Source organism: Leucopleurus acutus (assembly GCF_964270905.1).
Source record: "Leucopleurus acutus genome assembly, chromosome: 13".
Lineage (NCBI taxonomy): Eukaryota > Metazoa > Chordata > Mammalia > Artiodactyla > Delphinidae > Leucopleurus > Leucopleurus acutus.
In genome coordinates this window covers 88,637,918-88,651,353 of record NC_139155.1, presented here as the reverse complement: position 1 = coordinate 88,651,353, position 13,436 = coordinate 88,637,918, and the positions used below count along the sequence as shown (strand labels likewise).

The following is a 13,436-nucleotide window of genomic DNA, read 5'->3' as shown; positions in this document are numbered from 1 at the left end:
AATTCTCACCACCTGGTGCACATGATCAGCCAGGCAGCTGGTCTTACAAGTTCAATGCGTTTTCGGCCATCTCTGCCCTTTCCTAGGTATTGAGACCGATGGGACCAAACACCCATTCCGTGGGGTCTTAAAAATTGGCCAGGGCACATCATGAAACTGTCTTCCAAAGCACTGTGTGCTTTTCCTCCGACCAATTCTGTTCTTAGAAGCCATTTCTAGCTTGGCTTTCAACGGAAGGTCCCCCCGTGTTAGAGACCAGATTTCAAACTGAGGGGAAAACGTCCCCATTTGTATAAACGAGACAGAAACGTATTCCCCGCAAGATAACTGAACACCAGATGATTCAGAAAATCCAGGCAAAGTAGAAGCAATGTATTTGGCAATTTTTTTCTTCCGACGAATGACGTAAATTCTCTCCCACCTCCAAGTAGCTTGCAAGATTCAACTGTTACATTTAAGATTCAGCGTATTTGTCATTCTACATGAGGTTACACACACATACCCTTCGTGTAAGTTATCTCATCCTGATCATGGGAAGAAACTTCACATCTGTTAAAGTCTGGTTCTGAATATAGCATAGCATATACAGCAATTCAAATCTGTAAGTGAATCTATTAATATTTATTCAGTATTTTAACAAATTAAAACGCATCCAATTTTACCCTTTATATTTCAGTTCTCCACATACTGACGTGATCCTTCCCTACCTTTTTAGGTAGGAAAGTAATCATTTAAGGATAACTGGACACCTAAAGAACTTTGGTAAACTGCACTATAGTACAGCAGTACTTACATGAGCAAAACAGCTCTTATTTTGACTTCTAATTGCTACAGTATGGTGTCGATGGGATCAAACTCAGGCAAGACGGACTCAATTCATGTTTACATGTGGAAACCATACGAACATAAGTGGTTAACCTATTGAGACTTTGGCAGTCTTGTTTCACTTCACTGAGAAGCCAATCTAAGCCCTACTTTTCTGTTGCAGCATCCTGCTGTGTCCTTGCACCGCCCACAAAAATTCTTTGTGGGGAGAAAAACCACCAAAGCTGTGATGTGTCCAATGAAATCCTTAATCTTTGACATCTTTAAAGCTTGGGAGTACTTGACAACAGCAGGTAAACGTGGAACATCTTCCTAGCATACCAACTTTACGTTAAACATGTTAACGCTGAAACAAAAGGCAAGTAAACGCACAATTTATATTCATTTTTAACAGATGAGACGTCCCTCAAGTTCCCGCAACCATCTGTATGGTTTCATCAGACTTTGAGAAGCTCTACATTAGAACATGGTTACTTTTGCCATAAAAGCAACTATAATTCTTAAGATCTCTATTTGAAACGTCTAAAACAGGTACCACTTTTATTCTGACAGGTCACACAAATCTCAAACAAGCTCTTCCCTAGGTGTGACACTACCTAGGCCAAAAGACAGGTGGGGTAGGTATTATTTTAGCCTGACTGCATTGACAGTATTTACACCTCTTAACGACTTACCGAATACAATACTGTTGACCTGTCATTTCATTTGTGTGAAATGATTCACATGTACAGAAAATTAGAAGAATTTAACCTAACAGACTTCAAATTAAGTAGTAATAGCAAAGGCAATTCAGATACTAACATGGCACAATTTTCCCTGTTAGTGGTTTTAAAATGCTCATTTAAACGAGGGATGAGTTCATTTGCTTAGATATTTGAAATACAACTTTATTCTGATTCTAAACGAAAAGGAATGGGAATGACAGTAACAAACGAGATTCCACCACTGAATATTGTGATGTGACTGTAGCAGTCTTATATTTGAAACTTAAGGAGGAAAGAACTGTGTTCCAAAACACCTAAATATGCAGGTCCAAAAAAATGAAGTTTTTTTTTTTTTTTTAACTGCCACATTCACTCCAAAGCCCATTCATCTCCTTCAGCATACCAAACATTAAGCACATGTTCTGCTTAGCTATATAATAAAGTGGCAAACACGCTGCACCACTGACATCACAGGACAGTTGCCTATAAAACTAGACTTCTGACGCTGGGCTCCAGCTTCACTTTTCTCACAGGTCATCATCTTCATCCGGGAGGGCAGTTGTCTGAGCAACCTAGACACAGAGATGAAAACGTTGTCATGCTCCAGATGAAAGCCACTAGGAACCTAGAAGCATTCACTACCGAGCCGCACACACCGTACCTCTAGATCGTGCTCGTACTGCGCTGCCAACGCTGGGTCCATGACCACCTCTGGCGGGGCGAGAGCAGGCATGGCGACGAACTCCAAGTTAGGGTCTCCGATCAGTTTTCTAGCAAGCCAGAGGAAGGGCTTTTCAAAATTGTAGTTACTTTTGGCGGAGATGTCATAGTACTGTTTAAATGAGAGGCAAAATTAATTTTAAAAGCCCATACCTCAAAGACGTTGATGAAGCACTTCAATGGACTTACAATTTACCTAAGGATCATAAATCCAGTAAGTTCTAAGAACCATACCTGAAGATTCTTCTTTCGGTGGAAGACAATCGACTTTGCCTTAACCTTTCTGTCCTTAATATCCACTTTGTTGCCACACAGCACGATGGGGATGTTCTCACACACGCGTACCAGATCTCTATGCCAGTTGGGCACGTTCTTGTAAGTAACCCTCGATGTTACATCAAACATTATGATAGCACACTGAGCTGAAAGGAGCATTTACAGTAAATTAGTGTCGGCCTAAGAATCTGCTACATGGATGAAACATGCTAAGAACTATGGACTCACAGTCTCAGGCCTAACTCCAGGTCAGCCACGTTTCTCTACTCATTTTCAAGATCTCTACCAATTCCAAAAATCTCAAATCATTTTAATACACAGTATTATTTAAAAATCCATTTTACTGTACATGAAACCATGAAAGACCAGCTTACCATATGAAATCTCTCTACCTGCAGTACTTCGTAAGTTCTGCCTCATCCCAAAAAAGTATCCAGTAGATCAACGATAAATCAGCATTCCAGGGAACTCACCTCCCATATTCTGAGGATCTAGCAATCTACTCTTTCAAAACGTTCTTAAATGGCTGAACACACTAGGATATACTGTGCCTATTTTTAAAAGCTCAGTTAAGTCCCTATGTTAACCTGCAGAAAGAGCCATGATAAAGCTGGTAAGCCACTGAGTATGCGTGATACATTAAACAGATTTTTAGCTAAAGAATGGGGGCGGGGAGGGGAGAGGAAGAATCTTTGCAGTTGTACGCACTCTCGTAAGGCAAAAGACATGGAAAGATTCCCAACGATTTCCATGGGAAAAGAAAGTCTTGTATTGAGCATTTTCTTTGTTCATCTTTTTTCTGGGTATAATGAGCAGCATTTATTTCCTTTGCACTTTTAAGATCAAGCACTCTGAAAAAAATATTCTGCAAGACCTAGTGAAATTAAAAAGAAACCGGCTGGTCTTATACCACATTTTATAAGATAGAAAGCCTAGTGCCTCTGGTCCAGGATCTGGTCAAACTGTTTACTACCTTTTTAATGGAGTGCAGAAGAAATAATCATCGACTACCACCAAAATATATACCCAAACCTAAGTTTTCAAATACTGGGGCTGCAGCAACACCTTGTCTGTTGCTTCCAGTTTTTAAATTAAGAGCCTCAACGTACATCGCATCACCTCCTTCAAAACAGTGCCTACGGTGACGCAAGCATGCAATCAAATGGCACCAGACAACCTTCACAGGATCTCCTCCCCTCCGACCGAGGGTCAGCTCTCAGGAGCCAGCCCACCTCCTGAACCGAAGCGCATCGCGCAATGGCCAGTTCAGTCGGCATGAGGCACGTGTCTGCCGGGACAGACCTGATATCTGTAAGCAGCCTTGGACGGGAAGCTACAAATCCTCTCAAAGGCGGCCAGTTACGAGGCGGATACCTACCTTGGATGTAATAGCCATCTCTCAGTCCACCAAATTTCTCCTGGCCAGCTGTATCCCATACGTTGAACTTAATGGGTCCTCTGTTGGTATGGAACACAAGGGGATGGACCTCAACGCCCAAGGTGGCTGGAACATAAGCGTGGAAAGTTAGTCAGTGACCTCATCCGTCTCCCACACGTTTTCACACATCGTTTCCCCCACGTACCTACATACTTCTTCTCAAATTCCCCAGTCAGATGGCGTTTCACAAATGTAGTTTTCCCAGTACCGCCGTCACCAACCAATACGAGCTGTTGGGAAACACATCTTTGAAGTAAACACCGGAACGGGTCTCAGGACCTCGGGCCTGTGAGACTGTCCCGGTGCTCTGGACCGCCGTCTCACAGGGAAGAACTCTACATGCCCCCTGAGCACACCCAAGACAAAGCACCTTAAGACAGCAGCCCCGTCCCATCTCACGAATGACCCGAACCGGCGGAGCTCCGAGCCCAGCTTCCCCGCGCGCAGGGCGGGGCTCGCCCCCTCCCCCCCCGTTGTCAGGGGACCGAAGGCACTGCCGCAGCACCAGCACGCTGGCCGGCCAGGCGGGCCAACGGCAGCCGGCCGCGGTCACGAAGCAGAGCCCGCCGTTAAGGCCGTCCGGACGCGGGGCCCCCGTTCCTAGGGCCGCCCTTCCTCCCGACCCCCTCGGATACCCACCTTGAACTGCACTTGGGGCTCTCCTTGCGCAGCCATCGCGATGCTACTGCGGGCAGAGGAGAAAGAAGTGAGGCCGCATGGCCGGACCCGCCCCACGTGCCCGGGCCCACAAAGGCCTCCACCCCGGAGCCCGGCAGCCCGCACCCCACCCCCACCCGACACACACACACGCACACGCGCGCGCGGGGGCCGCGAGGGCGCGCGACGGCGATGGCGGCGAGGCGCTGCTCCCCGGCTCGGCTCCCCCGGCCGCCGGGGCCCGGCTCGCGTCCGCTCGGCGCCGAGGCCCCGGCGCGGAAAGCGCCCGGTCACGGCCCGCGGCCAGCCCGGGCCGCCCCGGCCGCCCCCCGGCCCTCCGCCCGGCCGCCCCGGCCGGATCTCTCCTGCAGCCCCGCGGCCCGGCCGCCCGGCCTCCCCTCCGGCCTCCCCTCCGCCCCGGCCGCCCGCCCGGCCCACCGCGGCTCAGGTCCCGGCGCCCTCGCGGCCAGATAGGAAGGAAGGCCCTCCTCCCGGAGCCCGGGGTCCCCACGCAGCCACCGCCTCACGGCCGCCTCCCGCCGCCGCTGGGACGCCCCGATCCCCGCCCCCGCCCCGGCACCGCAGCCCCCGCCCCAGCCCCACTACCTTCCAGAAGCGTCTCCGAGCCCGTCTGACTGAGGGCTGGAAAGATGGCGGAAGCGCAATTCAAATGCCCGGAGACGCAGCCGACGCCGGCGCGCGCCGAGGGAGGGCGGGGCAACGGCGCTGCGTCGCTCCCACGTGACCCCTCGCGCACGCGCACGCACGCCGCCCCGGCTCCGGCGGCTGTGCCCGTTGGCCTGGCGCATAGGGAGAGGTTCGCGGCGCGCCGGGCGCGGGAGGCTAGGCGGTCGCGCGCACGCACGCCGGCCCGCGGGACCACGTGCGCCAGCCCGGAGGGCGGGTTCCCGCGCGCGCATGCGCCGACGGCGACGAGGCGCGCCCAGCTGCCACCGCGGGAACAGAAGTGGAAGGAGAGGGCCGAGGCCCCCTTGGGCGGGAAACTCGCGGGGTGGCCCACACAAAGGCCCTGCCCCTGCGTACAAACACGGCACGGCGGGCCCGGGGCGGGCGCCATGTTGGGGTGCGGGCCTCCCTACCCGCCCTTCCCTCCGGCTCTTCCCCCGCGCCTCCATCTCGGTCAGGACCTTCTGGGAAGTAAAGGAAGCAGAGACCGATGCTTTTCCCACCCTGGAAAGACGGCCACCTTATTCTTAGAGCATCTAAGTGGTCGACAGCCTTTGTGGCCCTAATTCTGCAAACAGGATGATGAAATTTAGTGTTTCCAACCGTGGCAGCTCTTCTCATCTTAGTGACAAACCAGGGATGCAATCCATGAGTATTTAGGTTCCAGGGTCAAGGGTCCAGACAAGAACTGTTCACGCATAGAACTTACATTCTCCTGGGGCACAGCCTCCTCTCAGTATTGTCAAAGATGGAAACTGAGGTACACCTCCAGCTCAGCAAGTGTGGGTTATTATCCTTCATTGGCTTTCAGCAAAGATGTTGGCCGAAGGGAGTCCTCCAAACTCAAACACATCCTAAATATAAAAGGCCAGTTTGGGGCATTTGTCTGAACAGCCACGGATTCTTAAACTCATGTGGTGGCTCCTCTCCCCAAGGAAGCATCCACGGCTGGCAGCAAGAGCAGACAGCTAATGGCCCCATCAGGATAGCCAAGTTCCCTGGGAAAGATGCCACCATGGGGAGTCCTCCCAGAGCAAAGAGAACCCAAAATGACAAGGAGTTAGCTACCTAGTCCTGAGCACACTTGCAGACAAGTCTGCTGGGAACCCAAGTGATGCAAGTTGGGCACAACAGATCTGAGAACCTGCCCGCTGGGAACTCAGGTCCGAGGGTCCCTAAGGACCCTCAGGCAAACACCAAGCCCACGTCGATGCCGCTGGTGGGAGTGTAAACTGGTTTGGCCACTTGGGAAGGTAGAAACATAAAACACCTAAGTGTCCTTGACTTATGACCTTTATAGTTCCATTTCTAGGGAGATGCCCTGGAGTTCAATTCACACATATGCCCAAGAAGACAAATATCACAATGATCACTGCAACATTATTTATAATAGCAAAAGATTAAACTTACATAAATGTCCATCAGGGAAATTTATAAATAAAATCTATTATCTAGACTATGGACTTACTGTACAGCATTTAAAAAGAATGAAGCTCATCTAATCAGCAGGGTTAGGTAGATCTCAAAAGGCTCACGTTGAGAAAAAAGAAGCAAGTTCAAGGAAGATGTGATAATAGCTTTATACAGTCTATACATAACTTTATAGAGGTTATACATATAGTATAACACTGCTTATGTTTTTTACAAATACACAGAAACCATATTAGTTCTTGAATGTAGGTTTTTAAAAATTGAGTGCAAGGATATAGACTGAGTTCTGATGGCTGTCGCTTCAAGAAATGGTGAAAAGGATTCTGATGGAACGATGAGAGGTCAACGAAGATTGTAACTTTATCTGCGATGTCTGCTTCTTTTTTTCTAAAAGGTGATTTGAAGCAAATATGACAGCCTATTAACCATTATATAATTCTGGGTGGTGAGAACACGTTTATACCTTTTGTCATTCAAAAAAAATTTCTTCCGACAAAAATGCTAAGGGGATATATACCAAACCAAGAGTACTAGCTGTTCTAGACAGAGCTCCTGGGTGATTGGTTCGTTTGCAGTTTACAGAGGTACTTACTTGTCTCTGGCATCCAGTGTGGATTGCAAGCCGATGCTTAACCTGTAGTTTAAAAAAATGTTGCAAAAATCGTACAAGGAATTTCAGCATCCATTACCTTTGATTTCCCCAAACGTTAACATTATTTACTTGATCATTTGTCTTTACCGTCCTAGCCTGCTGTGTCACAGTATATATATCGTACATACATTGTTCTGTAGATCATATATATACATATGATTTTTTTCCCACTGCGATGTTTGAGACTAAATAGCAAACAGGACACCCCTCTGTGTGTACTGCTTAAAACCTCAGGACATTCTGTTACATAATCGCGGCACACTTACCAAAATTGGGAAATTCATATTGTTATCGAATATCGAATGTTATCGAATATCGAATTATCAAATGTACAGGACTTAATTGGCAGTTTTCTCCCTCCTGCCCTTATCTGGTGCAGGATCCTCCAGGATTACACGTTACGTTGACCTGTCCTGCTAGTCCCTAACTCTTTTCTTTTAATTGAAGTATAGTTTATTTACAATGTTGTGTTAGTTTCTGCTGTACAGCAAAGTGATTCAGTTATACACATATACATTCTTTTTCTTTTTAAATATTTATTTATTTTTGGCTGCGTTGGGTCTTCATTGCTGCGCGAGGGCTTTTCTCTAGTTGCAGCGAGCAGGGGCTACTCTTCGTTGCTGTGTGTGGGCTTCTCATTGTGATGGCTTTTCTTGTTGCGGAGCATGGGCTCTAGGCACACAGGCTTCAGTAGTTGTGGCGCATGGGCTCAGTAGTTGTAGCACATGGTCTCTAGAGCGCAGGCTCAGTAGTTGTGGTTCACGGGCTTAGTTGCTCCGCAGCATGTGGGATCTTCCCGGGCCAGGGCTCGAACCCATGTCCCCTGCATTGGCAGGTGAATTCTTAACCACTGCGCCCCCAGGGAAGCCCCACATATACATTCTTCTTTTTTTTTTCTTTTCTGGACGCGCCCCGAGGCATGCAGGATCTTAGTACCCCCAACCAGGGGTTGAACCTGCGCTCCCTGCAGTGGAAGTGCAGAGCCTCAACCACTGGACCTCTCTGTGCTATACAGTTGGACCTTTTTTTTGTTTTGGGCCGCACCACATGGCTTGTGGAATTATAGTTCCCCAACCAGGGATCGAACCTGGGCCCTTGGCAGTGAAAGTGTGGAGTCCTAACCACTGGACTGCCAGGGAATGCCCCAGTTGGACCTTGTTGTTTATCCATTCTGTACATAAAAGCTTACATCTACTGACCCCAACCTCCCACTCCATCCCTCCCCCAACCTCCTCCCGCTTGGCAACCACCAGCCTGTTCTCTATGTCCGTGAGTCTGTTTCTGTTTCGTAGATATGTTCATTTGTGTCATATTTTAGATTCCGTATATAAGTGATATCCTATGGTATTTGTCTTTCTCTTTCTGTCTAGTCTCTTTGAATCCAGGACAGTACCTTCCTCTTTGTCTTTCATAGCCTGGACCCTTTTGCTGAGTATTTCATAGGCCCATTGCTTTGTAGAAGGTCCCTCCATTTGGACGTGTCTCATATTTCCTCAGGACTAGATTCAGGGTATGCAGTTTGGGTCGGGACACCCCAGAAGTGATGCTATGTCCTTCTCAGTGCATCTTATCGGGAGGCACAGAGTGATCTTCTGAAAACATATCAGACCATCCTTCTCCCCTCTTAACCCCTGCAATGCTTTCCTATCTATCACACTCAGATAATTGAAACCCAAGGCCAGCCAGGTCCTACATGACCTATTTTGTACCTATCTCTTTGCCCCATCTCAGGTCTCTCTCCGTGTAATTCTACTGTAACCACACAAACCTTTCTGAATCTTTCCTCGGCCAAGTTCATTCCTGCCCCAGGGCCTTTGCAGTTACTGGTCCTTCTGCCTAAAATGCTCTTCCTCCACATCTTTGCGTGACTAGCTCCTTCTCACCCTTCAGGGTGAGGTGCACAGATCACGTGCTACTTCTTAGCGTTAGCACAGAAATTGTCTTCCTTAAAATCAAAAGGGTGAGGATTGCATATATTATTGCCATACGGCCCTTTGATCCCACAGAATGGTGCAGACGATATGCTTTGACGGTCCATGAACGCATCCAGCCTTCAGAGCTGTTGTTTGTCCTACACCGGTTGGAAGAGCAGCATGCTTTATATCTGAACTACTTGCCGGCGTTTTTAAATGTGATGGTTCGGGGAGTTCCCTGGTGGCCTAGAGCTTAGGATTCCGGGCTTTCACTGCCATGGCCCCGGTTCAATTGCTGGTAGGGGAACTGAGATCCCACAAGCCACGCATCGCGGCCAAAAAAAAAGTGATGATTTTAAAATGAGGCCACAATTCTTTGATGTGTCTCCCCTCAAAAACTTGAGCTTACTTCCCCTCTCCTGGAGCATGGGCTGCGTGTAGTGACTCACTTCTAACCAATGGAGGGTGTCACAATGGACAGTGTGACTTCTGAATCTAAGTCATTGAGGCTCTGCGGCTTCCACCTTGCTCTCTGAGGTCACTCATTCTGGAAGCCGGTCCCCATACGGTGAGGACAGGCACAGCCTTATGGACAGATTCATGGAACAAGGAGCTGATGCCCCCTGCAAAGAGCCAGTAGGAGCTTGCTGGCCTATGAGGGAGTATCAGGGAAGTGGATCTGCCAGCCCCACTCAGGCCTATGTCTTACCTGCAGTTTCTTGAGCCCTGAGTCAGAACCCCGCAGTTAAACCACTCCTGAATTCCTGGAAACTGTGTGAGATAACACCGTGCATTGTTGCTTCAAGTTATTAACTTCCAGGGTAATTTGCTCTGCAGTGATAGATAACTAACACAAAAAGTGAGGATATTTCCTGTAAAAATCCAGATACCTGGTTTCTGTTGAACATCTAGACTGGAAAGCACTGGACCTGATTTCTTGCATCGCCACGCTGTCTGGAGGTAAACACCACTGCCCCCCACGGCTGGGGCAGACAGTGCCATTTGCCTCAGACCCCAGCATTCCCCATCATGTCTCCGACTTGAGACCTGGTGTCATTTGCTATTGGTCACTTGTCATCTGACACCCAGCCTGCTCTACTCACTGACCTGCCTGCACCCTGAGATGTCTGAATTCACAACCTCTCGTTGAGTGAGTCTGAGACACAGTGACGAAAAAATACAGATTCATTAATTCATTCAGTTGATGTTTACAGAGCACCTCGAGGGACCAGGCACTCCCTGAGGACGGGGGCAGCGAACAAAGCAGACCCACAGGGTCCTGGGCTCACGGATCTTTCGTCCTAGAAGGAAGAACAAGACATGGACTGGCCATGTAGGTGACATGAGTGACACAGTGATCATTGCTCAGGGGAGAAACACAGCAAGTAAAGAAGATACAGATGCCAGAGGCAGGGGGCGACAGTGAGGCAGGGTGACCAACAGCCCTCCCCTAAGATGGTGACATTTGAGCAGAGACCTGCAGGTGAGGGAAGGAGCCACACAGGTGTTGGAGGGAAGAGAATTCGGGGCTGAGGGGGTGGTGGGGAGGGCAGGGCAGAGGCACTGAGGCCGAGGCTGCCAGGAGACGTGCAGCTGGAGGGCACCAGCTCAGAGAGCACAGGAGGGGCTCACACTTGGCTGTATTTCTGTGTAAACTCAGGGTCTCCGCAGGAGTGCAAGGGGCCTCTTGTGTCAGGAACAACGGTTGTTTCTTTTTAGCAAGAAGAACTTTAAAAGCTGCCTGTTGGCAGTCCACAGTAGGCCAGAGCCCTCTCTGTGAAAGAGGCTTTTATCCTGTGTCCCAGGTCACTTTAGGAGGGTGTAGTCTGAGGAAAGAGGCTAGGAAATGCCATAAGAAAACAGAATTATATAGTAGGGTATAACAGGGCTTCTCAGAGGTTGAGACAGGCCTGGACATTTTAGGCCTATCTACCTATCTATCTATCTGTCCATCTGTCTGTGTATCTATCTAGATCTCTAGGTATTTATATTTACTTCCAGATATAGGTAGAGAGATACCTAGTAGCTATATACAGTTGACCCTTGGACAACAGGGGTTTGAGCTACATGGGTCCACTCATACACAAATTTTTTTCAACAGTAAAAATTGCAACCATATGATATCACTTATACGTGGAATCTAAAGTACGACACACGTGAACATATCTACCAAACAGAAACAGACTCACAGACCTAGAGAACAGACTTGTGGTTGCCAAGGGGGAGTGGGAGGGGGAGGGGGTGGATTGGGAGTCTGGGGTTAGCAGATGCAAACTATTATACATAAAATAGATAAACCACAAGGTCCTACTGTATAACACATGGAACTATAGTCAATATCCTGTGATAAGCCAGATTGGAAAAGGATATGAAAAAGAATGTATGTATATATACATTCAGTATTCAGTACATGTATAACTGAATCACTTTGCTGTACAGTAGACATAACACAACATTGCAAATCAAGAATCCACCTGCCAATTCAGGGGACAAGGTTTCGAGCCCTTGTCCGGGAAGATCCCACACGCCATGGAGCAACTAAGCCCGTGAACCACAACTACTGAGCCTGCACTCTAGAGCCCACGAGCCACAACTACTGAGCCCACGAGCCACAACTACTAAATCCCACGCACCTAGAGCCCGTGCAACGCAACAAGAGAAGCCACCGCAATGAGAAGCCCTGGCAGCGCAATGAAGAGTAGCCTCGCTCGCTGCAACTAGAGAAAGCTCGCGCGCAGCAACAAAGACCCAACGCAGCCAAAGATAGATAAATTAATAAAAGAAAAATGCAGTACTACATGATCCGTAGTTGGTTCAATCCACAGATTAGGAGGAACCACGGACACAGAGGATTATGTAAGTTATACGTGGATTTTTGCCTTCGTGGAGGGTGGGCACTCCTAACCTCTGCATTGTTCAAGGGTCAACTGTAATATATATATACATAGTATAGTATCTGTACAGCATCTGTATCTATAGATAGATATTTATACATGTGGATATATAGGTGTATAATTTTAAGTGTGTATGAAAAATTCCACTCTATTTGTTTTCGAGTATATATTTAATAGTATATATATCTAAAATTTCAATATGTATATTTTTCCAGGGTTTCAAAAATTGTGGTACTTTTAAAAAATATCTTTATTGGAGTATAATTGCTTTACAATGGTGTGTTAGTTTCTGCTGTATAACAAAGTGAATCAGCTATATGTATACATATATCCCCATATCCCCTCCCTCTTGCGTCTCCCTCCCACCCTCCCTATCCCACCCCTCTAGGTGGTCACAAAGCACCGAGCTGATCTCCCTGTGCTATGCGGCTGCTTCCTACTAGCTACCTATTTTGCATTTGGTAGTCTGTATATGTCCATGCCACTCTCTTACTTCATCCCAGCTTCCCCTTTCCCCTCTGTGTCCTCAAGTCCATTCTCTACATCTGCGTCTTTATTTCTGCCCTGCCACTAGGTTCATCTGTACTGTTTTTTTAGATTCCATATATATGTGTTAGCATACAGTGTTTGTTTTTCTCTTTCTGACTTACTTCACTCTCTATGACAGACTCTAGGTCCGTCCACCTCACTACAAATAACTCAAAAAATTGTGGTACATTTTGAATACTTCCTTTGCACAAACTAACTCTTATAAGACAGAGTAATCACTAATATAGCATCCCTGTGCTATTTATAAGATAATTCCAGGGTGTACTGGTTTCCTAGGGCTGCTATAACAAACTACCACCAACTGGGTGCCTTAAAATAACATAAATTTAGTCTCTCACAGTTCTGGAAGTCTGAAATTAAGGTCTTCACGGCAGGGCCATGATCTCTGGAGCCTCTCGGGGAGAATCTTCCAGGCCCTTCTCTTGGCTGCAGGTCTGCTGGCATCTTTGGGGCCCCTCCGTTTGCAGAATAAACTGCAATGCTTCCCCTGACATCACGTAGCGTTCTTCCTGTGTCCCTGCCTCTGTGTGTGTCTGTGTCCTAATCTCCTCTTCTTATAAGATGAGGACCCGTCCTCGGCCTCCTCTTAACTTGATCACATCTGCAAAAACCCAATTTTCAAATAAGGTCATATTCACAGGTACAGGGGTTAGGTGTATCTTTCTGGGGCAGACACAATTCAACCCATAG

General features: G+C 47.8%; 1 protein-coding gene across 3 annotated transcripts; it reads right to left on the bottom strand.

The window, feature by feature from the left end:
- Positions 1-358: 358 nt before the first annotated feature.
- RAN (RAN, member RAS oncogene family) lies at positions 359-5,290 on the bottom strand. 3 transcript variants are annotated; one of them, XM_082852913.1, is made up of 7 exons: positions 5,227-5,290; positions 4,603-4,648; positions 4,109-4,193; positions 3,904-4,029; positions 2,484-2,671; positions 2,191-2,361; positions 359-2,101 (listed from the first exon to the last, which is right to left on the bottom strand). In XM_082852913.1, exons 2-7 carry the CDS (start codon positions 4,636-4,638, stop codon positions 2,057-2,059), a joined length of 651 nt encoding a protein of 216 aa, XP_082709039.1. In that variant the 5' UTR covers positions 4,639-4,648; positions 5,227-5,290; the 3' UTR covers positions 359-2,056. The 3 variants fall into 3 exon arrangements, with proteins under 3 accessions (XP_082709039.1, XP_082709038.1, XP_082709040.1); XM_082852912.1 differs by having other exon boundaries at positions 4,603-4,645; positions 5,227-5,281; XM_082852914.1 differs by lacking the exon at positions 5,227-5,290 and adding an exon at positions 5,140-5,148 and having other exon boundaries at positions 4,603-4,645.
- Between the last annotated feature and the right edge of the window lie 8,146 nt (positions 5,291-13,436).